The sequence below is a fragment of the Podarcis gaigeae genome, assembly GCF_964106915.1.
Source record: "Podarcis gaigeae genome assembly, chromosome: 1".
NCBI lineage: Eukaryota > Metazoa > Chordata > Lepidosauria > Squamata > Lacertidae > Podarcis > Podarcis gaigeae.
Window position 1 is genome coordinate 93,293,706 of NC_139678.1, and position 26,182 is coordinate 93,319,887.

The 26,182-nt window shown below is 41.8% G+C and overlaps 1 protein-coding gene and 1 long non-coding RNA gene across 3 annotated transcripts in view; one reads left to right on the top strand and one right to left on the bottom strand.

Annotated features, from left to right (window-relative positions):
- Positions 1-26,182, bottom strand: part of HEG1 (heart development protein with EGF like domains 1) — a 61,793-nt gene that overhangs the window by 30,319 nt on the left and 5,292 nt on the right. For both annotated transcript variants that reach the window (XM_083731861.1, XM_083731862.1), the window contains 3 exons: positions 4,119-4,454; positions 3,233-3,559; positions 300-623 (listed from right to left, as the gene is read on the bottom strand). In XM_083731861.1, coding sequence (XP_083587987.1) covers positions 300-623; positions 3,233-3,559; positions 4,119-4,454 — 987 coding nt within the window. The remainder of the gene's footprint in view (positions 1-299; positions 624-3,232; positions 3,560-4,118; positions 4,455-26,182) is intronic.
- LOC310825349 lies at positions 13,745-19,240 on the top strand. Its single transcript, XR_014555214.1, has 3 exons — positions 13,745-14,102; positions 18,364-18,503; positions 19,079-19,240. It is a non-coding gene; the product is annotated as an uncharacterized lncRNA (long non-coding RNA).

Sequence of the window (26,182 nt, forward strand, 5' to 3'; positions counted from 1 at the left end):
GAGTAGTAGAAAAAGGAGTGAACCTATGACTGTGTGTGTGTAGTGATGCTTCATTTCTGTGCTTTTAATGCCTGCACTGAACTGGGTGCTGCTGTAGAGGGCGCTCTGGTGCTTTTGGGTCTGGGAGACAGAGCCCAACAATATTTGAGGAACACAGGTTTCCTGTCTCTGAGCTATAAGGTATTTGCTCTTTTTCTCTTCAAGTTTATATTCATTGCTAATGTTTGGGCATCATCTTCACACCAGACAAGTGAAACAGTGCTCCAAAACCTGTAATAAAAGAGATCTTCATCCTGTACCTGTTGTTTCTGAAGGAGCTTGGAAATGTGGAAGTGCTGCTTCAGTGAAATCATTGTCCTCTGGTGATGAATCAATTTGTCCAGTCTGTACTGGAGTTAACACATGTGAGGAACCCATGAGGCCTGAAGAGGTGGAGATTTCATTGCTAGTGGTTGGGGATATATGCGTTGCATTAAGAGTTCTGCTGACATCTCTTAAAGTACGTAATGTCCTCTCTCCACCCCTGTCATTTAAACCTGAAACAGACACATCATCTGTGTGGGAACTGGAAACGCTTCTCTCTGTATTTGAGCTACTCCTTGGCTGACTACTGTCTTCTGCAGCTGAAATAGAAGAGCAAGATATTAGATGTGCCACCAGCAGGCACTGAAGGTGGATCTTACTGCGTTTCTTCCCATAACTGCATTCACACATATTTAACAGAAAACAAGTTAATTGTGCTCCAGTCCCTGCACCAGCTGATAGAAATGATGAAACCTTGGGGGGGAAAGTTGGGGTTTAAAACCTTTATAATAAAATCTGAGGGGAAAGTGCTAGTATAAAAGAACTGCTTTGAAATATTCAAAAATATCTACATTTTTAGGAAATTCCTACAAGCAATAGCTTGCTCCACTTTAAACCCAGTGGAATACTGTAAACCCTGCAAAGCTATAGGATTGTGTTATGAAAGGAACCTCTAGTGTGACTCACGTTTCGGGACCAGAAAGAGCAAGAGACTTGAGAAAGCAAAGAACAAGATCTTGGAAAGACGGGGAAGATGCTAACTCTGGCACATATTTCTGAGTGATCGTTGTGCAACATATTTTCTTTTTAACTGCAAGGCTCTCACCCACAAGCCAAATTAGGCTCACGGGGTCTTAATTTGGCCCACAAAGTCATGTCCCAGCTAAGTCCACCTGCACCACAGCCAAGGCACCTTCAGACTTGCTCTGCAAAGCACATCACAACTGTGACATGCAATGTTGACAGAGGGGATTGACCAAAGGGAGCTGGTGTTACTATTGTGATGCAATCCATTTTCAGCTGGAAGCTCCTCCTCAGAGTGACACTATAACTCTATGCATTATTATAACAAGACTTTAATAAGGCAGCATTTGATAAGACACAACCATGATTATTTACCCCGTCAGCTTCCAACAGACATTGTGTATTTCAAAGAGCCCATTTCCATTAACTGAATGAGCTATGTCTGCAGCCCTTTTGCAGCAAGGATCAAAGTGCAGCAAGCCATCAAAGTTCAGGATAAGATTGTGGCTAAATGGTAGGCAAAAGGAAGTCAAAAGCCAACAGCTATTCCAAAAGCCCCCCCTCAGACATCCTACGAAATAATCTTGCTGGCAAGTAAGTATGCCCACTGAATACCCTTGGTCCCAAATAAGGAGATGGCCTCTTTGTCAAGAAATGGAAGCAGTGCTCCCAAGTCTTGGCATCCCCATTCACTCACTCTTTTCTTCCTACCAGGTCCCAACCCAAAGAATGCACAGATTTTATCAGCAGGATATGAGGTAGCCAATGCTTCTTCTGCCCATCCCTTTTTCACTCTACCCCTGCCTGTTTCACTTGTTGGTTTTCTCCCTTTTCTGTTCTTAGCAATGAAACCAGAGCTAAGTCAATGATCAGTAGTAAACTCCACCACCGCCTGGAAGAGAAACTGAGAGCGGGGCAATTGAATTGTGTTGCTTTCTTGTTTTGCTGTCCTGGGCTCCTTTGGGAGGAAGGGTTGGGTAGCAAATTAATAAAAGAAATAAATTGGGAAAGGCTATTCAAGAGGTGAACAAATAAAATCCCAGCTTGGATCAACAGGAAGCAATAAAGAGGAAGTGTTCCATTTCAAGGCACAGAAGTTCTGAAAAGCATTAATAGTGCTTTGCCGATTGCTGGTGCTAAAACTGTGCCTCCTCATGGCATGGGAGGTGGGAAAACATGGGAAGAAATGTGAGTGAACAAAAGAAGGTGATTCTAAAGAAAAGGGATACTGTGGAAGCAGTAGGATTTTCCCCACATTGCATCTTTTCCACTTTTGTCTTATCAGGATTCACCCGTCTAGAACCTAAATCAACTCTCCAAAATTCCTGGTAAAATTTCTTCTTTTGCATAACTATTTAAAAACATAGGAACCATCTGCCCCTTTCCATCTACCTTTTTTCTATGAGTGGAAAAGATGTCTTCCAGTGGTTACTAGTCATGAAACCCCAGACGGGAACCTCAGTCTTTACCAAAAGTATACTATCCATGCTGATGACAAGGAACGGATAGCTTCACCATGCTCTGCTTTATGAATTTCAGTGAGGAATATTACTATCCACCATCAACAGACTACTACCATGACATAGAATGAGAATTGTTTTGATTTCACATAAAATATCAACATAGTTTCTGTTGTGATTTTTAAACGGCATGCCAAGAATCTAGTCCAGGCTTCCTCAGCCTCGGCCCTCCAGATGTTTTTGGCCTACAACTCCCATGATCCATAACTAGCAGGACCAGTGGTCAGGGATACTGGGAATTGTAGTCTCAAAACATCTGGAGGGCTGAGGTTGAGAAAGTCTGATCTAGTCCTCAAATCATAATGGTGACTTGCCTTACCACTTCTGGAGAAAAAACCCTCAAATTAATCATAAACAATCCTTTGCATTTTGGAACAAACTAGAGAGCTTAAAGTTTTCACATCTATTATCTCAGGAATACTTTCAAAAACCCTGCAAGATAGCCAAGTATCATCCCCAAATCTGAGATGCAAGGAGGCTGAGAAATAATGGCTTCCCTGTCGCCACCAATATTTGCTCAGCTGAGATAAAATCTGCAGTAACTTCCTGGCTCACAGCTTACACGGCATTACACTACAGCAGTTCTAAAACAGTATAATGCTATTATTTCTCTATGGGAATTCATTAAGTAGTAGTCATTTGGAACAGAAAAAACAACAACATACTAGTCTTTGGAGGCAAGTAAGACTGGGCAAGCCGAATCCTTGCTGAAGAATCAGGAAATTGTGTGACCTTTGATGCGTTACTTCTTCCTCTGGAATGTGTTGCATGAGACGGGAACTGGGTTCGATCAGGAAAGGTGGTGACTTCCCTCTGAGAAACTGGTTCTTTTCTTGATGAATCAGTCAGAGCGACACTGTCTGTAAGAAACTGTGAAGTCCTTTCTGTGCCTCTGTTGGCTGTTGTTGAACTGTCCATGCTGATTATATGCAAAGTGGATGTTGTGCTGTCTGCATCCCATATTCTATCTATATGGTGGCTGCTCCCAGTAACTGTAAATATGAAATGAGAAAATTAAACCCTATCAGGCTCTAAGAATTTGGTATTTGAGGTGGAACCATGGCTTCCATCCATCTGATGTCTTGAATTACATCTGGTGTCGAGGGTTGTACAGAACTTGCAATAACTATATTATACTTGGGCATTACACAAAAAAGCAACTGGAGGGTAAATCTTGCAAAATAGGCGAATATATACAAAATTCGTTATTTGCATAAATGTATGCAGGTTCAGCTTTGTGTGGCATCTTATTCATACCTTTGCTTGAAAAGGGGGGTGTCTCAGATTCCATTTGTTTTCATTTTCAGTGAAATTCAACTAAGACTAACTACAAACATGCATAATTTAATGATCACAAACACCATTAAACACCTTTATGTTTGGACATCTAATCGTTAACAAAGGAATGACCATAGCCTTTCAAATCAATCTGTGCCTCATCCAACTTCTCCTTATTCTTACGCACACCCATTCAGCTTTATTGTTTCAAGTATTTTCCCAGGGTTTGACAGTCCATTCAGATACAAAAAGACTTTTGATGGTGGAACTCACTTGGGTGATTATCCTCTGAAAGTGAAGAAACAGGTGTCCTGGGAGAATGTATCCTCAAAGTCCCTGTTTCAAATCCAGCAATATCCAAGGAACTTGGTGAGGTATCAGCTCTTCTGGCCTGCATCACCGAAGATGACTGCTGAGCTGTATCTCCAGACCTTATCATTTCAATATAAGCAGAGTTTCTTGTTCTGGCTGTAGACACAGAAGCACTGTTGGTTATCGTCCACAGTGTCCTTCCTTTGACACTGCCAAGGGCACTGAAGGCATCTGTACTGTGTGCATGAGAGCTGGAAGTCCTTGTTTTGATGTTGGAACTTTCGCTGCTCATAATGGCTGGAAGGGAGGAAAAAAGATCATTAAAACAGAAGCAAACCCAGGTCTGATCCTAATTACCCTGGACAAGTCACAAATTTATTAGCGGACGGCAGATGGTTGTTATGTCTGTTTGTGTTTGGGCCCAACCTGTGCTTATGTGTGCACAAAAACAGAGAGGGAGGGAGAATGTATGTATGTGCATGCCCATGTGCCCCCTCCGTCACATCTCATGTGAATCATCTTGGGTTTCCACTCATTTCTCATTTCAGACTACCAATAGCAATGCAGCAGCAAAAAATTCTGGGCATTAATTTTTTCGTATCATCCCAGAGCCAATAGTTCTCTAGCAACAGACACTACACCACCACCGAATCCTTTGTTTTCATATCCCCTGCCCCTGGCAGTCATAGCTGCATGAATTACTGCACTTTGGAATGTATCCCAGCTTTGTAATTACACCCTGTTGACCTAATTTATCCTCCTAATTATTTTTAACATCTTTCCAAGAGACCATGGGTTGGCTGCAAACAGTTGGTGATCATTACCAGCAGTGATCATGCTTTAGCGAAGCCCATGATCATTGCAAGTTAAGAACATAAGAACATAAGAATAGCTCTGCTGGATCCAGCCAATGGCCCATATGGTCCAACATCCTGTTCTCACAGTAGCCAGCCAGATGCCTTTGGGAAACCCACAAGTTATCCATATGTAAAGATGTTTCAGCTTAAACACAGAGACGGGGAGATGTGCTTTCAGATAATGTATTTCTGGATTCAGAATCTCTTCTAGGACCATACAAGGCAAAGCCAAGTCTATTCTCATAACAACAGTGGTCTGGCAAACTCTGTCCTGTAGGTTTCCTTCATCTGTGAGAAGCCTGTGCGTTCGATTACTGTTATCAACATTCCAGAGCCAGCACACATGAGTGTCCAGAGTGCTCGTATCTGACAGCGTCACACCAACAAATCATGCCCCCAGACAACAAGCTGCTTGCCAGGGTCAGTTTGCTCTAGAAATTCGAAAACCTAGCAGGCTGTGCAGCACATGCATTTGTAACTCAATGCCTGGAATGTAATGTAGACCATAGTCCCTTTTTAGCAGCACTCAAGCAGAAAAAGTTGGGTATGCGTGTGGGGTGGGTATGCAAAAATGTATGCACCTTCCATTCCTCCTTCCAAATGTTTTGAGGAACGAGCCATCAGACTTGACTGCTCAGTGACACACTAATGCCTTATCCGGGTGGAATCACATGCTCTTTTGTGACACAGAGGTTCTGGAAAGTGTTGATAGTCCTCCCACACAATTTTCCCTTTAAGGTTGTGTTATGCTTTCTTGCTTGTTCTCTCACTCACTTCCACTTTCTCTCTGTGTGTGTCCATGCGCACATACTATAATGAGATGTAGTCAGAATTTTAATGAGTTATAAACGGTTATATCATCTATACCAGCTATGGCCAAACTTGGCCCTCCAGCTGTTTTGGGACTACAATTCCTATCATCCCTGGCCACTTGTCCTGTTAGCTTGGGATGATGGGAGTTGTAGTCCAAAAAACAGCTGGAGGGCCAAGTTTGGCCACCACTGATCTATACCAACAGTGAACTCATTCTTTGTATCAGTCTTGGGCTGGCCCTGCTGATGCCTAGTTTGTTGTATTTCTGATGCTATGCAAGTGGTACTGTTTACCCCTAATTTTAGTTGATTGTTTCTATCATTGTCTTTAGTTGCAGTTGTTTTTAAGATTTGTGATGGATGATCTTCACTGCATTTTATGTATATACAGCCTTAGTAAAGGTTTGGCTCCTTCACGCTCTAGATCAAGTGCATGAGAAAGAAATCCTTATCCTACTATTTATTTATTAAACTTATATTCCCCACCCTGAAAAAGAGGGTAGCAAGCGCACAAGTGATAAAACAATTAGAACACCTAAAAAGCAATTCCAATCTGGATGCAGATCTTATAACATTGAGGAAAGTAAGATAACAATAGGAAAACTGGTCTTTTGAGATAAATTAGCTAAGCAGAAGCTACAATAGCCTCTTATATAAGTAACTCCCTATACATAGAGGTAAAGTTCAGTTATAAATTCTTTTGTCACATACAAAGTCACTGCCTCCTGATTTGAGCAGAAATGGTGTCCATCCTCTCCTCTTGTTAAGATAAATTATTTTACTTGCAATATGAAATTATCGCACAGCCTTCGGTATCTGTGGCTTTCTTCCCGAGTTATAACTACAACATGAGTTGTGATGATTACCAGATTTGCCTATTATAAATGCTACTTCCTCCTACACATTTGTGATACTGTTATAATGCATCCAGCATAAACAGATTCTGCTTTTAACCCAACTTCTGGGTTTCCACTTTAGCTGTTTGACTGGATTGTGAAGTTCTTAAAACAACACATAATGGATGTGATCTATTTGTATAGCACATTACAATGGACTTCATCATATTTTTTTTACTCTTGCCACTGAATTTACGGCTGCTTTTTATGTTATTTATAAATCAGTCTGGGTTATGTGCAGCCCAACTCCCCATGAACATTTCCTTGGAAGTAGGTTCAAGATGTAAGTTCATGAAGCTGAGGCTCCAATACTTTGGCCACCTCATGAGAATAATAATAATAATAATAATAATAATAATAATAATAATAATAATAATAATAAATTTTATTTATATCCCGCCCTCCCCAGCCGAAGCCGGGCTCAGGGCGGCTAACAACAATAAACAGTACAAAAGTATAGCACAAACAACACTCTAAAATCATTCATTATAAAATTGATTCAAATCAAGCCACTGGCAACCATTGTGTCAGAGCTCCACAAAGATTGCCGAGGGAGGGAGTCAGGCTGTGCCCTGGCCAAAGGCCTGGTGGAACAGCTCTGTCTTGCAGGCCCTGCGGAAAGATGTCAAGTCCCGCAGGGCCCTAGTCTCTAGTGACAGAGCGTTCCACCAGATCGGAGCCACAGCCGAAAAAGCCCTGGCTCTAGTTGAGGCCAGCCTAACTTCTCTGTGGCCTGGGACCTTCAAGATGTTTTTATTTGAAGACCGTAAGTTTCTCTGTGGGGCATACCAGGAGAGGCGGTCCCGTAGGTACGAGGGTCCTAGGCCGTATAGGGCTTTAAAGGTTAAAACCAGCACCTTAAACCTGATCCTGTACTCCACCGGGAGCCAGTGCAGCTGGTATAGCACCGGGTGAATGTGGTCTCGCAGCGAAGACCCCGTAAGGAGTCTCGCTGCAGCATTCTGCACCCGCTGGAGTTTCTGGGTCAGTCTCAAGGGCAGCCCCACGTAGAGCGAGTTACAATAATCCAATCTGGAGGTGACCGTCGCATGGATCACAGTGGCTAGGTCAGGGCGAGAGAGGTAAGGAGCCAACTGCTTAGCTTGGCAGAGATGAAAAAATGCTGCCTTTGTTATAGCTGCAATCTGCGCCTCCATGGAAAGGGAGGTGTCGAAGAAAAGACTCCATGGAAAAGACCCTGATGTTGGGAAAGATTGAGGGCACAAGAAGAAGGGGACGACAGAGGACGAGATGGTTGGACAGTGTTCTCGAAGCTACCAGCATGAGTTTGACCAAACTGTGGGAGGCAGTGGAAGACAGGAGTGCCTGGTGTGCTCTGGTCCATGCAGTCACGAAGAGTCGGACACAACTAAACAACTAAACAACAACAACAAGTTCAAGATAGTTGCCTTTAAATCTATGAGATGTGTTCATTTGTCAGCAGCACTAGCCCTGCCTTTTCTACCATTCCCAATTATGTGGCTGCCCTGCAGGAGATGGTCAAGCAGACAATGATGCCAACAGTTATTTACCGGGCACTTTCAAGGAGCAGGGCCTTTTCTGTGATCTCCCCTCCCCTTTATAAAACTCAGTTCCAGGGGGACATCAGGCAAGCCATGTCACTCAGCTCTTTTAAATGAGCTCTAAAAATGTGCTATTTTAGAATGGCCTTTGAGGATTAAAATGTGAGATTGGTAGAATGGTTGGGCCCTGCATGTCCAATGCTGGTTTCAGCCTATTTTAGTCCGTGTTTAATTGTCTTACTGTAATCAGATTCAACAGTTTTACTTTTGTATTTTAATGATTGTTACTAGTGTATTTCAGGGATCGGAAGCCACTTCGTGGGCTGACTGTTCTGAAAAGTGGAATACAAGCCTTTTATATAAAGTACAGAGATATCTCCCCAAAATTATGTTCCTTATGCGCTCCATTTGATTACAGGTGTCGTTCATGCCTCAAACAGCAGGAAGCTCACTAACATTACCATACGACTTAAATCTTTATTTTCACAGAGGTCAAAGGCACATAGACTCTGAATCCTTTCGCTCCATTTCTGCAAAGGGCAGCCACTAAGACTTGTTGAGGCCTGACCCTACTTAACTTGTATAGTCTGATAAGCTCACAACTCAAATCCTGTTCCTGCTCAATTTGATAGCAAAGCTCAAATTAACTCCTATAAGTGAGACTCCTAAAAAGGGGGATTACCGAATGGAAGTATTGGAATGTGGCAGCTGTTAAATGAAAATATTATAAACATTTTAGGAACTTTAAACCCAACATTTGAAGGGTTTTAAAAAGAAAGAAAGATGGCTACCTTTTCTAAATTTCACAGACTCTATGAAATCTATGTACCATACCCCTTTGGTATAGCATGCATCCTGTTCTGTTAACTTATTTATGGCATCTGCTAACAAGGGAAACTGTATTTTTCATTTCTGTGTATACAGTATTACTATTTTTATTTTAAAAAATGCGTATCTGATCTGTAACAGAATATTTTGTATTGGTACAATTATATTATTTTTATTTGCCCCTTCATTCCCCCCCCCCTTTCCTTTTGTGTGTATTTGTTACTACACCGGGAAATTGAAACAAAACGTTTTTGAAACATTTCTGGGCAGAATATAAAGGCTAACTGGAAGACTTGCAGAAGGGAATTAGAGAAAAGTGTTTGCTTTTCAGCTAGGATGCCAGGATAAGCAACACTGCTGAGTAGAGAAACGAAGTTCTGAGTTCTGATTTATTCAAATTTTGAATGGTTGAATACTTCAGAGTTCGTCTTCTGCAGTTATCCTTTCAAAACACATTTACAAATTAAACATTCAGAGACAAAAAGTGGAAAATTATATAGGTTAAAGATAATCAGCTCCTTCCCCACAATTTGTCCTTGGTAGATTCCACCCTTCAACAGCTACAAAAGTGTATGTATGTGTGTATGGATTGGGGGACACAATCCACTATAAATGTGCTGTTTACACAGCATTATATTTTCAACATTATGATGCACAAGGAATTTGATTAGCAAATCTTACTGAATAAAAGAAGGGATTAATCATTTACTTAGGTTTCTAGTCCTCTCCATTGCAAAGACTCAGGCTGTGCTTTAACAAATTGAAAACATGGATTAAGAAAACAACCAGTTAAAATGAAATAAAATTTAACCATATCGGAACTCTTATCAACAAGACACACATGAGGTGATTGTGAGGCTATGTAGGTAAGGCCTGCCTACCCACCAGCTAAAGATTTAGCAAAATTGGGAAATGGCCCGATCTGGATATCATCCCATGTACTGTCAGTCGTACATTAGTAGCTGAGTAAGACCACTTCACAAGCTTGCCTAATATACAGTCAATAGAGAGCATGGTTGGTGGGTGTACTTTGGCTCACTCACACTTCAAATTTAAACCTCCCTAATTTACAAGTTTCATAGCTGTAGAGGAACAGTCACGAGAGTCACTCTACGCAACTTTGTTCCCTTCATTTGCTGTTTATTACATTCCCCCGCCCCCTTCCTCAGGAGAGTGTACATGGTCTCTCCCACCCCAACCAAGACTTTACCCTCACAATAGCCCTATCAGGTAGTTTAGAGAAAGTGACTGGCCCAAAGGTATCCGCTGAGCATCATTTATGAATGCAATTTATACTTGGATCTCCCTAAATTATATCCAGTACTCTAGCTTATGCACTGATTCAAGGGCAGAGAATGGGGGGGGGGGGGCATCACACATCTCTAGCAGGAACCATGTCTGTTTTTTGGGCCCTCAATCGTTGTGGTCTCTGAAATGAGAGGTACATGTTGTACTTAATGCAAATGCCATGTTCTGAAGTGGTTGGTTACTCCCTTCCGTAGAAAGGGTGTCTTCTAAGTAAAGGAGCATCTGGCAACTTTAAAGCTAAAAAGATATGTTATGTGTTCTTCATCTTTCTGGAAATTCAACTGCACTGAACAAAAAGAGAATCTCATGAGAAAAGTAACTGAAACTGTAAAAGTAATGTTTGCAATCTGGCAAAATCCACAGTAAGTCTTCACACTCAAGAGAGAGAGAGAGAGAGAAAGAGAAAGAGTCACAGAAGAAAATCTGTATTCCCTTGTTCCTCAGTCTGTGTAGGAAACCTTTAGCAGTAAGGTTTAGGCTGAAAAGAATAATAAAGAAGACAGTCGGCCTTTCCTGCTTCATGGGGAGGCAGCACACACTTTAGCAGCCCACTCCTTTATCAGCTACTAGGAAAGCAGCTCTCTGGACTGTGTTTTTCAAACACTGCTGCGGATGTAATGATTATGGGTGGAGGCCGTTTTGAAGCCAAGCGAGTTTGTGCTGTGCGAACAAAAGCTTCGGTCCTAAATCTGGACTCTTTCAGTTTCCTTCCGTGTTCTTTCCCTGAAAGGAGCAGCACTGAGAAAAATCCTCAAAGCAGAAAACCAATTCTACAGCGTCCTCAGCATGTGGAGAATATTCCTTAAAAAGGGTGCACTGTTTTCTCTGATAAGCAGGGGAATGCAATTAACCCTTTCCTTAGTGGGACAGGCAACCTGTTCAGCACAGAGGGAAACAATGGAAACCACATGGACAGACCACATACAAGTACCACTATTTTTTTAATAAACTGCACCAGCGTGGTCTCATGCAGGCCACACTCTGGCACGTGCGCAGCCACAGCACATTTATTTCACATTATTTGTAAACCTTGAATATTGAGCAACCAGTGCCAAGCCCAGTGTAATGGGCTTTGAAATTCTGGGAATGTCATTATTTTGACATTTGTTTTGGCTTCTGAGGACAAGTTCATACTTAGAGAGAGAGCTGCCACACACATGCCTTGGGAGCACACACAGGCCACTGGGAAGATCACAGGAAGCACTTGTGCCTTTCGTGAGAATCTGTGGTTCCATTTGGGCATATAAATGTGGCACCAGCAAACTGCTTGACTGTAGCATCCTAAAATCAACAACAGTGCTGCATGTTTTGTTTTACAGGTGGCATTTATCAAAATATATACAAATCTGTTTTGGCATCACATTTGTTGAATTACATGCAGTTTTCTCAATACTTCTGATTGACAATCCACATTCCTATTTACTTATGCAGATCACTTCATTTGTAATGTCTCTCCATTTTGTTCCTACTGTGTTCTATACTAGGAAAACAAGCAAGGACAGGACACCAATGCCAGATAAATCCAAGTGGGTCTCACAACCCACCACAGAGAGAGACAGAAAATTACCACAGAGTAGACTAGAAACTGGTTTAAATGCACAGGAGAAGATGAGAGCCCTTTAAAAGGGCTAGCCTCCATGCATTAACAACTCATAATGAGCCAATGCACCTCTAAGGAATTATTAATCACCACCATCATCAATATTATTATGTTCTAAGTCTACAAAAATTAAAAAGTAAGGTTGCCAATCCGTTATTATTATTTTTTGAATAATACTTGAAAGAGGGACTCTCCATGTTTTGTGAATACTAAAAAATGTTCAGCATGAGACCAGCATAAGGGCTGTGTTGGTTTTTGGGCATAGTCTCAATCTACAGCAATATTTTTTCTGCTAACAGAGTCCTTTCTATTCAGAATCGTCAGTAGGCATTGGATCTGGTGCATAATGAACACCAAGGCATCTTTCTATAAGTTCTGCATATGATTTTGCTTTATTGACATGCTTTTCCGCTTATCTTCTTGACAGTGCTCAAGATTAGCAAAGTTAATTCTGGTATAAATGGATTTTCTTGCTTGTTTAAAATGTTACACCACCCAGTATCTATATTCCCATTTGGAATTCTCTTGTGAACTCTTTCTGTTCCTGGTAAAACAGAATTGATGCTTTGGGCTTTAATAACAATAAGAAGAAGAACCGCAGCCACCACAACAACCGAGGAATAATGTGGATGAGTAGGAATTATGAGGGGGGGGGACACCCTATTTTGTCACCATTTCAACTTCTACTCATTTCTGATGGCAACATCATTGGAGTCTGTCAGGCAGCTCAGAGAGGAAGTTGACTGGCAAGAGTCCATCAGTGCAGAGTTGCTAGGTCACTGGAACAATAAAATGGCAAGAAAAAAAACATCCTGGCTGCAAAAGGGGCCAGCCGAGAGTATAAAAGGGCGGGTGGAGGCAGAGGGCACGGGGAAACACAATGAAAACCATGGCAGCTCCCTGAGTGTGTGGAGAACAGGTTGACTGGGATGAAATATAGTTTCAGGCCTGAGTGATCAGGACATTGCCTGGCAGAGCCTTTGCTGGGTAAATTTTATAGCACATCAGATTTGGATAACTGTAAGGAAATGTCCTTAGCTACCAAAGCGTGCCTTTAGAGTAGGCACGAGGAGGCCATGGAAACTGGATTGTTTTCCATATATGAAGATTTTCATTGTCATCCAAATGCCAAACATGTCATGTTAAGCTAGGGCTCAGATATTCTGCTAGACAGTAATCAGGAAACGTCTACATTCTTATATAACCTGCAACCCACAGGAAAGCTGCAATTAAACAGGAACAGAGCTGAACAATAACAGGGACAAAAATCTTTCAACCATTTATAGGATCGGCCAAACGACATGCCAGAGCTGTTCCACATTTTTGACATTTCTGAGTTCAGATTTGGGATGATGATAACCCCGTAATTTTTATTAGGGTTTGGTGTCTTAAAACTGATAGCTGAGTGCAATTATTAGCACTTTAACCTAAGAATGACGTACTAGTACAACCTGCAACAAAATGCTGCAGTGTGAAGTGTTCCTGTTCAGTGTGCTGGCCAGCCAGCCAACCAGCCAGAGGATACTCCATTCCTTTGGCCCTCCCTGCCAGTTTTCTATTTCCTACCTGCTACAACAGACACCTGGAATTATGTGGTCACTGAGAATGCTCAGTCCTCACTGGGTTGTTTAGGGTATTAGTTTTCCGTCAGAGAGAGAGAGAGAGAGAGAGAGAGAGAGAGAGAGAGAGAGAGAGTAAAACCAATAGATTTTTGAACTTCTTGACATCATTGGATCCCCCATGCATCCTGATATCTCCCCCTCTTGTTTCTGGGCCTCAGTTTTGGCTACAATCCTGTCAGCGCTCACCAGCAAAGTCTGCTATTTGAAGGAGTGCTAACATACCGAATGAATAAAGGAGCATTTAGGGCTATCTACGATGGTTCAGCCTGGGCCAGGCTCCATGGCAGATGTATTTTATTTATTTTTACTTGTAATTATTGCTATTAACTCTGCCTCCCCTTTTCAAGTCTCAGGAGGAGTTAATCTCATTGTGCTCAGCTTGGGAGTCTGTGGAAGTGCTTCCGTGTGCTCTAAAGCCCAGGGCCATAGGAGAGGCCACTCCATCATTCCACACACACCCCTCCAAGTTCTCTGAGTTGCACAAAAGACTCTGAAAAAGGTAAGGACAAAACACAGCTAGCAAACCCAAGCCAAAATGTGTGGATGATTCCTGCTTCTGTATAGCCTCTGTATCCAACTACTGAAGCACGATCCAAGGCTCATGCCTTTGCAGTGATAAGCGTGCTCATATCCCTTGCTCCACAAAAATAACCATTGGCTTGCAACCTGACATTTTGGGGTGAACTTCTGTCTCCCTGATTTGGGATCTGGGTGTCGTTAAGAGCCTGGCTTCACAGAAGTTAACGGCAGGCTCCTACCGACTTTGAGCAAAGCTGGGATTTCAGCCAGGAAGTTAGAAGCAGAGCTAAGAATAGCCTTCAGATCCCAATCCTGCACTTTAAACCCTAATAATACCCACCTTCCTCTTCTTAATATGCACTTGGAAAGACCATCGTGAGGCCACTAAGTCTGAGAGACAGGGTCGAGTGTCACCCTTTGTTTATCATGGTCTTCCTGGGGTCCTGCTTCTTCCCATACCACGGAATTTAGCAATGCCAGACCGCAACAAATGCCTGTTGTGGCTGAAGCAGGTGGGAAATCCAGATACATGGTACTCAAAGCTACTCTGCCCACTAAGCAAGGCCTTATGTGCTTTTTAACCTGTTAGTTCTACCCCCACCATGGCAGCTTCAGAAGCAACAGGCCCCGAGCTGTATGTATGTAACAGAATTGTTGTTTCTTGCTCTGCTGAATTTTAAGTGAAGAAGACAAACAGGCAAGGCACAAATTTCTGCCCTGATAACTCTCCTAGAGATTGCAATGAACCAGGCCTTGGTTTACTTCAAGACCAAGTAAGGTCGCACTTCTGGGGGGAAAAAGATAAAGGGGGTCATCTATTTTGATAACCTGTAATGAGAAAGAATTACTCAGTTTCTGTTTAAACATTATCTGGAGTCGCGTGGTTTCTGCCATCCTAGATATTTCTAGCATGGTACTCTTTGCTAGCTATTTTACGCATTTCTTATTAAACGTCTGCCTTTCTACCAAGGAGCTCAAGGTAATGCACATGGTACTTCCACCTTCCCCATTTTATCCTCAGTACAAACCTGTGAGGTAGTTTGAGCTAAGAGAAGGTGCCTGGCCGAAGGTGACCCAGCAAGTCTTGTGGCTGAGTAGGGATTTAAACCCAGTCCTCCCAGGTCCTTGTCCAATATTATAACCATTACACCACACTGTCTCACACCACATGGTTAGGAAAAACTATATGGTTGCATACCATCTGGGGGAAGGTGCAAGTTTCTGACAGGCTTATGTGCTTGAGAAATCAAGAACTGCATATGGTAGGGAAATGGAAACATACTCCAGAATCTTTTAAGGACATACTAAAGGTTACAGGACAGCCCTTCTCTTGCAACATTAGCCTGACAGGAACTGTCTGTCCCCTTGCAAATACACTTCCAGGAGAGGAAAGCATTTGCAATGGATAAAAAAAAAAATAATGAAGAGAACAGGCTTAACTCTTCCCCTGCTAGCCCATACTCAACTGTGTTTAAGTCTGAAATACAGACCTGAAACAGCGTAGTAAGTTGGTGTGTGGAAGGGGGAGTTTCAAAAGAAAAATGGCTGGCAAGAGAAGAGTAAAGCTGCTTCTCTGTTACAAATCACCCCCTCTTGAGCATAAGGTGCAAAGCAGAAGCAGCCACCAAGCCAACCTTACACACTGCTGAAATTTAGTCTGAGCTGGTTTGTTGAGCGAGACTTCCAGACCCACTGCAATTGCACAAGGTGCTTCTGCCAGTATGTGACTGAATCCCTCTCAAATGTAGGAACAGCCTGGGAGTGTCCTGAGTGCCGCAAATGCATCAGGAGTGAGCAAGGGGTACACCACTGGGCGGGGGGTCCGTAAGGAAGGCTTAATTAAACACCCTGCAGATGAAGGTCACATAAAGAGGCAAGCAAGTACGATGCAAAGGTCTATCGAAAGGAACAGAGCGATTCTGTGGTTTGGTGTTTTGTTCTTTTAGAAAAAAGGTCAGCTAAGGAAACAATTCTGTGGTACTTAAAAGAAAAAGGTCAGCTAAGTGAATTAGTCAAAGGGCAATTAACTAAGAGAAAGCCTTCATTAAAATGATCTTTGCATGAAATAACCAGATTTTGTAGTTGAGCAATCATTGCATTTTTTTCCAGCACAGTGCTGCGCTGCACAGATGTAGCCAGTCTGTAGGCACTTGATCTAATTCAGCCTCATAAAGTCCAATAGGTCTCAGCTAGGCTGGAAGGGCAGGCTTCCTGATTTAAGTGGTCCTCAGGGCACCTCAGGGTCCTCCACCTTCTTCACCTTACCTCCTCCTTCCTTGAAATGGCATCCCGTTCCCCACAGCTCACAGAGAGCGGAACTCCCAAGCCCAGCCCCCTCCCAGTGCATTGTCTCAAAAGGGTGTAGCTGCTTCAGTCTGAACTGCACTTGGATCTCTCGACAACCTATAATTTTCACCTCTTCCCCCTTGACACGAACCATCCTGCCTACTGGCATAAAGGAGAGAGAAGATAGCCGGGGGAGAGAAGATAGCTGCAAATTTTGGGCAAGCTTTTCCTTTCCTAATCAAAACCCCACCAGTTACAGTTCAGTATTGAGCTCGAAAGCCACAAGGCTAGGAGGTATCCAACGGCAAAGGGCTAACATTCCCCTGTGATTTAACATCTGCTGCATTCATCCCCACAAAAGCCACAAGCCATCTTGGCTGCAGTGCGGGGATCACTTTACTCCAAATGAGATTATGGGTCTAGAGGAGGTTTTGTTGCTCTGCCAAGCCTCCTTCCCCAACAAGCTGCTTTGTGCCACCTTCCAAGCCATCCAGGCCTCTGCCAAGGAATTCCTGTGCCAACCCTGTGGCTGGCCATGCATCCATGCTCATGTCCTTCTGGACGTCCTCTGCTCTTGAGCAAAAGGACCACCTTCTCCCATTCATTTCATCTGTACACCTGTTTGAAAGCTAAAAGATTGTGAGCCAGGCCACCTTGTATTTATCTTAAACGTCCCATGTAGTTATTTGATTTTACTGCCGTTCTTCCATGAAGTGCAATATCCAAGGCAGTTAACAGCCTGTCAATAAAAGGCGCATGTAAACCCCCCCCACAAAAACAAACAAAAAAAAAACGAAACAAAACCACAACCCAAACCAATTACTATTATACGAGCAGGAATGGGACTCCTCCCCTTAAGAACACACACCTAAGTTTGTATTTAAAAATAAAAATAAAAGGAGGGAGGAAAAGTCACAAGCAATAAATGAACAGTGAAAGTCTACATACAGTGGTACCTCAGGTTAAGTACTTAATTCATTCTGAAGGTCTGTTCTTAACCTGAAACTGTTCTTAACATGAAGCACCACTTTAGCTAATGGGGCCTCCCACTGCCGCCGCGCTGCTGGAGCACGATTTCTGTTCTCATCCTGAAGCAAAGTTCTTAACCTGAAACACTATTTCTGGGTTAGTGGAGTCTGTAACCTGAAGCGTATGTAACAGGAAGCATATGTAACCCGAGGTACCACTGTATTTCTATTCAGAAGTAAGTCCCAGATATATATTTATGTATTGGGTTGCAACCAAAATTGCACAAACTGTCCAAAAGGGCACCTGTTGTATGCAGGTGAGGACATTTGAAAGAAGGCCCTCCTCCAATGGGGTTAAGAAAAAGCAACAACAATAACAACAACAAAAAGGATATTGTGGTGAAATGGAGTGTCATTCAGGAGACAAAGCTGACTGGAAAGTTGAGCACTTTTGTTAGGTGGTACAGATAAAAGATCAACATTTTGTTATAGGTCCTGTTTGTACCCCTCCCACCTGAAAAAGCAAGGCCAGGGTATAAGCAGATGGGGACCCAAATTTAATTTTTGTGTTTGTTGCAAATATGTGGATACTAATCCTCAGATATGAATTCTAGTTACTTTTTTTTAATTAGCTCTGAAGCATATCTAAATAACAATCTAAATACAAGTCAGTAGGCATGAAAGTGTATCTTTTTCAACTCATTTATGCTGCCACAGAAAATTTGCAGTTAAAAAGAAAGGCATCAGACCAACTGCCTGTTTTTCCTCATTATTCCAAACAGAGATCCCAGTTTCTTCTTTAAGAACTACTATTTGAAAGAGCCTTTATTTGCTGTGTTATCTGCCAGCCTAGCAGTATATCACATCCCACTCTGGATAAAAGAGTTGATAATATCCCAAAGAGGACTGAAATGTTTAGCATTTCGCGCTGTAATTTAAGCTGGGATCAAGTAACAATGGCTGTTTAAATGCTTGGATCTTTTTCAGGGCTACATTTTCATATGGGCTTGCAGAACCTGCACCAAGGGCAGAATGTCTTTGCAGGTGACAAGCACTAAACCTTCCTAGACACAGATGCAATTATGCCCAGAGTCCACAATAAAACGTAATAAAGTACAGCAACAAAGGTAATTAGACTTCATGATGAATTGTGAGCCTTGACTTGCCCATTAAATAGCCAAGGTCTTGACTTTAATGCTGCTTTTGAAATAACTTTTTTTTATGGTTTTGCTTTGTCCATCAGAAGTGTGTCCAGTTCCTCTGGAAACTCCTAAAAACCAATGTTCCTCAATTGGACAAACCACTTTGAAATTAAGAAAATGTTGAAATATACATATACTAAAAAACCAGAAGCTGTTCTACTGGGAATTGTAGGTACAGACATTAACAGACAAGATACTAAGCTTTTCCTATATGCAACAACTGCAGCAAGAATTTTATTAGCACAATTTAAGATTGTAATAATTTAAGAATAAGATTTGGGTAGCAAAAAGAGGGAAATAAATTGTTGAATTAATAATTTGATTTGGAATACAAAAAAGGGTGGTATGAGGAGGTCCGAGAAACAAGTAAATTAAAAATAATGTGATGGAAAGAATGATTGTTTTTAACAATTTTTATTTGATATTTTTTCTTTTTTCCTTATTTTTCTCTTTCATTTTTTGTAATGTAAATACCTTAATAAAAATTATTTTAAAAAAAGAAAGAATTTTATTAGCACAGAAGTGGAAACAAGAGGAATTACCGACAAAGGAAGAATGGCAACTGAAGTTAATGGAGTATGCGGAACTGGCCAAAATGACGAGAAGAATCCGAGAACAGCGGGACTAGAAGTTCCTCAAGGAATGGACTAATTTTGTAAATTATTTGAAAACAATTGTAGTCAATCAAACACATTGGTAGGATTGCAAGAAGCTTTGTAAGGAAAGGTACAAAAATCACTGCAGAGAAGAATAAGAAAATATGAACCTTTGATGTTTTTGATTTGCAAGCAATGGTTAAGTAGTGAAAATGCAGAAATTTGAAATGAAAGACAGAAAATCACAAGGAAGGTTTGAAGGAAGTCATGGCTCTAAAATGCCAAAATGTATAATGTAAGAGGAGAGATTGTAATGGAAAGCATTATTGTAAAATTAATAAAAATGATATGGCAAAAAAAGGAGTCCAATAACTTTGGGAGATAATAAAGCAAGAATACACATGGATCTGTGATGGTTGCCTTGGTAATACTGGAACTTGAAACTCAATGTGGATTTCCAATGCAACTTTAGACTCCGCTCACATTTCAGATCTATTTGAAATAATACCCCAGATATACCCTAAGCTGACCTATGATATATTAATTTAATTATGCAGTCAACTCATAGAACATTATTAAATTTAAGTCCCTCTTATCTCCTTGTGAATCATTGACTTGCAGGACATCCTGTTTCATTGCTCAAAAACGATGGATTATCTACATCCCAACAGTGTCAGGGCAGGGCTCTGGGGCAGAGGTCCAGAGCCCCATTCAGCAGAATGAGCAGGACGGCCCCCAAATGCAACATAGCTTCCTCATCGCATGTCAAAGACATATACACATCTTAAAGCAGGGGGATCCATTAACTTAAATTAAGGCACAGTCCTACACTTACCAGGGCTTTAATTCCCACTGAACTTAATGGAAATAAACTGTAAGACCATTAAGTCCAGAGTCCAAAATTACCTCATGGTATCCCATGATACATAGCTCTTCTTCAGGGGAACATTTAATACCCTGGGTAGTTATACACACGTTGGAGGAAGAGAACCCTCAACAGTCATCTTTACTTTGGTAGATCACAATGACTGCTCCTTCTAAAGATTTATATTATAGGGGTGTTTTACCCTTACCTTATTAGAAGTATAAATAATCTATTCTTTTCAAATAATATGTCAACTTTGCAACTTTTTGCCATCTTTGTCCCTGCATCATTACCTCATTTTGGCTACAATCCTGGGAACTGTAGTTTTCCCCTCCACAAAGCTACAGTTCCCAGAACCCTTGAACTACAGTTCCCATAATTCTTGGGGAAAGTTAGGTGCTTCAGTGTATGGTGTGTATGTATGTTGTCTCCTTCATGTTAGTGCTGTTCCCATCTAATCTTGCTGCCCTCCTTGCTCCTTTTGGCCCGCTGAGGCGCCATAGCCACTGGCCCAGAAAAAAGAAGAGCGAGAATTATTTGCCTCAAAATGGATGTTGCTGGGTCTTTGAAGCTCAGTTTCAATGAGAGCAGATGTTGGGATATTAAAGATGCCTACGCCACCTGAGGAGACCACTCTCATCTCAAGGGCCATGTGTGTCATTTATACACACAAAAGAAAATACTCCCCCCCCCCCAGTGCTTCACTCTGAGCTCCCCTCACCCCGCATTTCAGAAGCCTGGATCCGCAGACAAAGTTACAGCCAAACAAGCAACAGCTATTTTAATGGCTCCGCATGTTGAAGTTTTTAGAACTTCCTTTACTCGAGGGAACTGCATTCTTCTAAGATTATATTATTACTTGGGCTGGCTGCCTCAGCAACACAGCCTCTCATTTCCCTTTTGGGTGGGAAAGTTTTTCTCCTTGTCCGTGGACTCTAATTATGATTTCAGCCTGAAGGGTGGATGGGAATGTTCTGAGCGGTCAAAAAAAAGCATAGGCTGGCTAGCCATGCCGCGGGGTGAAGCAGGAGGACACGGTGGTTTAGCATCGCAGCATTTAAAATATGTGCCTGCATCTTCTTCACACAAAGTTCACTATGTCATAGATGTGCCTCTGCATCCCTATACCTAGCTTTAAAGCAGGAATGGGGGAACTTTTTAGCCTGAGGGCTACATTCCCTCATGAGCAACCTCCCATGTGTCAGTTGTGTGGGAGGCCAAAAGGAAAAGTGAGAGGGGCAATGGATACAGTAGCTACACCCCTCGCACACAAAAATTAATTTCTATAAACACACACAAAACACCCCTTTCCATTTCAGAAAGCAAGAGACACTCAAGGGCATTTTATAGTCTGACAAAAGCCCTCAACGGTGGCCAAGTGAGGAGTGTGGCCTAGGCAGGAACATGGTCACCTGGCAAGAGTTTCGAGGGTCACAGAGAGAAGCCCGGAGGCCTGAGATTCCCCAGCCCCATTTAAAGGAAACCCATTAATAATTTGCTGCTCTAATTTCCATATTTTGTATGAATAAGGTATTTCCTCACACTCTCTGGTCTCCTAGTCTTTCCTGAAGCTACCTGATTATAAACTTATTGTGGGGTAAAAAAAAAGAAAAGAGCACTGTCATCTCTCCCCCTCTCTTCTTCGCCACCTTCCCCCCGTCCTTGCATGCCATACGATATGTATCAGATACAGCAAGTCTGCGCTTCCACATGCAGACAGAGCAAAGTCGGTAGTTTTTGTATCTTTCTAGAGCACAAGACTGAACGCTTGTGATAAAACAAAAGAGGGGCAAACCTAAAAACGGTGCTGAAAAATAACAGGTAACATTGAAATAATACCTTGCCTGGTGTATTTTGGTGGGACCCTTTCCGCAGGAGCGTGGGAAGTCTATTTGTTGAGTTATTCTAGTAAGACATTTGTCCACAGAACCAAGCCCAGCGCATAGAGAGGAAGAAGAATGCCAAGGCAATCACAGCTGTAATCCAAAAATGATTCAATGGGCCATATGTGACCACTGTTGTGATAATGAGTAATCCTTTGTTTTGTTTATTTGTTTATTGCATTTATATCCCTCCTTTTTCTCCAAGGAACTCAAGGTGGCACACACTGCTCTACCCCCTTCTCATTTAATCCCAACAACCCTATGAGAGGTAGTGACTGGTCCAAGGTTTCCCAGTGAACTTCATGGCCAAGTGGGTGTTTGAACCCTGGTTTCCCAGGTCCTATTTGCTTGAGAGCTTTCTGCTTCTAGTCATATAATACCCAAGATACTGTATATACAAGTGTTAGGGGAAATGCAGTTTATCAACAAATGATAGGGTTTGCGGGCATTTCAGGAAGAACAGCAAAATGTCTGCCCACCCGTATGTTGAAAACATGGTTACATTCCAAAATGCCCTAACAGACGGCCCAAAATGCCCTTGCTTAACAATGAGACCGGATATAAATGTTAGAAACGAATAAATCAACCGCACTCATTTATTCATTTTTGAATCTCAAAGGCACAGAAAAAGGTGGAGGGTCCCAGACAAACATTTGTTTTTCATAACCATCTGAGCTAGCCACTTTCCTCCGACTGCTGTCGCTGGCTGTCCTCACGATACCCCGTGTAAGATAGGAAATTCTTAATAATCCATCATAACCAAATAGGAACTGAGATACAGCGCCAATCTACTGCGTTTCCTAAAGTCACAAAGGGAGGTCTAAGACTGAACCAAGGTTTTTTGAATCCCTGCCCTGTTTCTTATCTACCAGACAATCGTTCCTTCCTTTTAATGTAAATGTCATTTTCTTTTTTTACATTGTTTACAGTTGAGTACTGAAAAAGTGGCACAATGAGGGCAAGACCATCTAGCCCAGCATCCTGTCTCCAATAATGAGCAATGCTGCTTATAGTAAGTCACCGCCTAGTGGCTTGGACAGCATCTAGTAAGCCTGCACATACACTATTTAAAGCCTGTAAAAGGTAAAGGTAAAGGGACCCCTGACCATTAGGTCCAGTCGTGACCGACTCTGGGGTTGTGGTGCTCATCTTGCTTTATTGGCCGAGGAAGCCGGCATACAGCTTTTGGGTCATGTGGCCAGCATGACTAAGCTGCTTCTGGCGAACCAGAGCAGCACACGGAAATGCCGTTTACCTTCCCACTGTTGCGGTACCTATTTATCTACTTGCACTTTGGACGTGCTTTCGAACTGCTAGGTTGGCAGGAGCAGGGACTGAGCAATGGGAGCTCACCCCATCGTGGGTATTCGAACCGCCGACCTTCAGATCGGCAAGTCCTAGGCTCTGTGGTTTAACCCACATCACCACCCGCGTCCCCATAAAAGCCTGTAACTTCCTCCCAAAGAAACTTGGGAACTGTTTGTTGTTTGGTGCTGGAAAAGGTACTTCTGTAAGGCGTAAACTACCATTTCCATGATTCTTTATTTGGGGGGGAGGGTGCTTTTTCAGTCTATAAATGACAATAATTCGACCATGGACAAATATTCAAGTGGACTTTTTTTTGAGAACAGAGGCAAGAGGGGAAGCTTCTCAGAGTCCTCCCCTCAGCTCTGCAGGAGTCAATACCTACACATTTCATTTCGGAGCAGGCACCCCTGACCTGCTTCGTAACCATTATCATATCTTTAAATGACTTTTGTCTTTTATCCTTGCTGTACACAATCCAGTACATGAATAGTTGCAGTTAACCTTATTGATTTAAATGGGCTTGAACTTAAGTACCTCTGTTCTGTTTCCAAAATGCATATTGGGGCCACATCTGTATAAGACCAACTAAAATGTCACAAAATAGTATGCAAGTTTCAGAGTTCTCCTGAATGCTTCATCAGGTTAAATGGTAAACAAAGCAAGAATATGGATTTTGGAATTTTTCTTATGGGCCAACAAAGCTACCTGTAAATTTTTTTATTCTGATTGTGGACACTACACATATTTATTTGCTTATATGCACAATTTTTAAAAAATAATACATGTTATTTGACGGCATCTTTTTTTATATAAAAATGCTCAAATGCTTTTAGATGCTATTAATTGTTTTTAATGATTTTTGATACTTTTTTAAAAATATGTTTAAAATTAGCTTTTAAATAGTATTGTTTTATCACAAATGTATTTGCCACCAGGGACCTCTTTAGGAGGAAGGGTGTGAGCTAAATGTACAGTAATAAACCATCCATCCATCCAACTGTTTGGTCTATCCCTGGTATCACGACATAAATACTGTATCAAGAAATACCGCCATCATTTCCTTTCATTGTTACAGCTTTAAATACTTGTTTAAATTTGTTTCATTGGCTTTAAACACCTGAAACAAATTTATTCCGGCCCAACTCTAGACCTCAAAGGCCTATTGAAGGGTGACTACAACAAATACTAGTCAAACAAAGAGTATCTCAGTATTATATAACAGCACTGGAGTGCGTCTTTACAGGGGTTGATTTTACCACATTCATTTGCCCAAGTCCCGCCAGGGCAGTCTGTATGTTAAAACAGGTTTGTGGATCCCTGGCCAGATCAAGCCTTGAAGAATCAAATGGAAGTTCCATGCTACATGAAGAAAGGCCCATGCAACAGATGAAAAGGTAGTTCGCTTTAGCAGAAAGGATTATGTACTGGAGTGAATTGTTTCCAGCCTCTGGTAAACAGAAATTACGCCATGTGAACCCTAGTCAAAACTAACTTGCCTTTGGATTTGTGCATTGTGCATAGAAGACCTCTGCTTTAGCATAAGGTTCTGAAGTACACCTGGAGTTGGCAAAGCACTGTAGGTATCTACTAACCTCTCCCTCTCCTCCAAAGGTTTTTCCTCTCCCCGGCCCCTTACCACCTTAATCTCCAGAGCATAGAAAGTAAACCGAATGCCGCAGATCTGCAGCGTATCCTCACCAGAGTCAAATCACAACTCTTGCCCCTGCATCTTTATGATGCCATCTGTATGATGCTGGCAGAAATAACTGCGGTACTATAGAAAGGAAATTGCAGCATCTCCAATAATTAACACGCCCTAGAGCCAGACTTTCTGCATCACCTTAGCAGATGATGAGACACACCAGCTGGGAAAACCTTATGTTATACAACACAACCCTATGTGTATTCACTTGGAAGGAACTCCCATCTTGTTCAACATTGCTGACTTCCTACTAATTATGGTTCAGACTGCAGCCCAAACCTTTCTAGTCCTTTTCAGATGAGATGCAGTTCTATGCATTCACAGTGGCCAAGGTTTCTAGGTATCACAGTATTCCCACACTCCAACTGATTCAGCCAGGGGATGCCTGCTCTTTTCATTCCTTCTTCAAGTGCCACTACCTCTTTCTGGGTTTCAGAATCCCTGTATGGCTGGGAGAGGAAAGAGTTGCAAAGAGGGGACGCCTCTGCTGCATGCCGTCTGCACCAGTGTTCAAATGATGGGAGATCCTTTATGACATCCGTGAGTCCCAGCCTCTTGTCTCCCTCCAATTTTAGCAAAGGGGACCGGCAGAAAAGGTAAAGCCACCCCCCTTATAATTCAAATCCTGAATTATATATGACTTGAGATTGCTTATCCCTTAAATACATGCTAATCATGCTTTGATAGTCACAAACTTGGGAAAGAAAAGTAGAATCTACTGTATTTCATGCCACTCTTGCAATACATACTTCTCAGAAGAGTCTAATTTGTATGACTGTGCAATCCTATAAATGAGTTCAATAGGGCTTTCTTCCAGGTAAGTGATAGGATCCTGAATCCAGACAAGATGGGACCCTGAATCCAGAGATTCAAATGTACCTGGGAGTAAGGCCCCATGAACTCAATGGGGCTTACTACTGAATAAATATGTAAAAGTCTGTGTGTGTTTCTAACTATTCAGTTTTTCATTGCTCTTTTCTTGAGCCAGGCTCCTGTTTGCTCTCTTCTACAGTATTATAGAGTTATAGAAATAGCAGGAAATCAAATTAACATTTACCTGCATTTTCTACTTTTGTTTATTTTGCATTATTTGCATTCATTTTCAGTTGCTTTGTGACAATTATCATAATCAACAACAATAACATTAATTTTCATCATGATCATCCTCTTGTGGTTTTTTTTAATCCTTCTTGAAAAGACTTTGATCAATTTAATATTAGGAAATGACATAAAATCATGAACACAAGTGT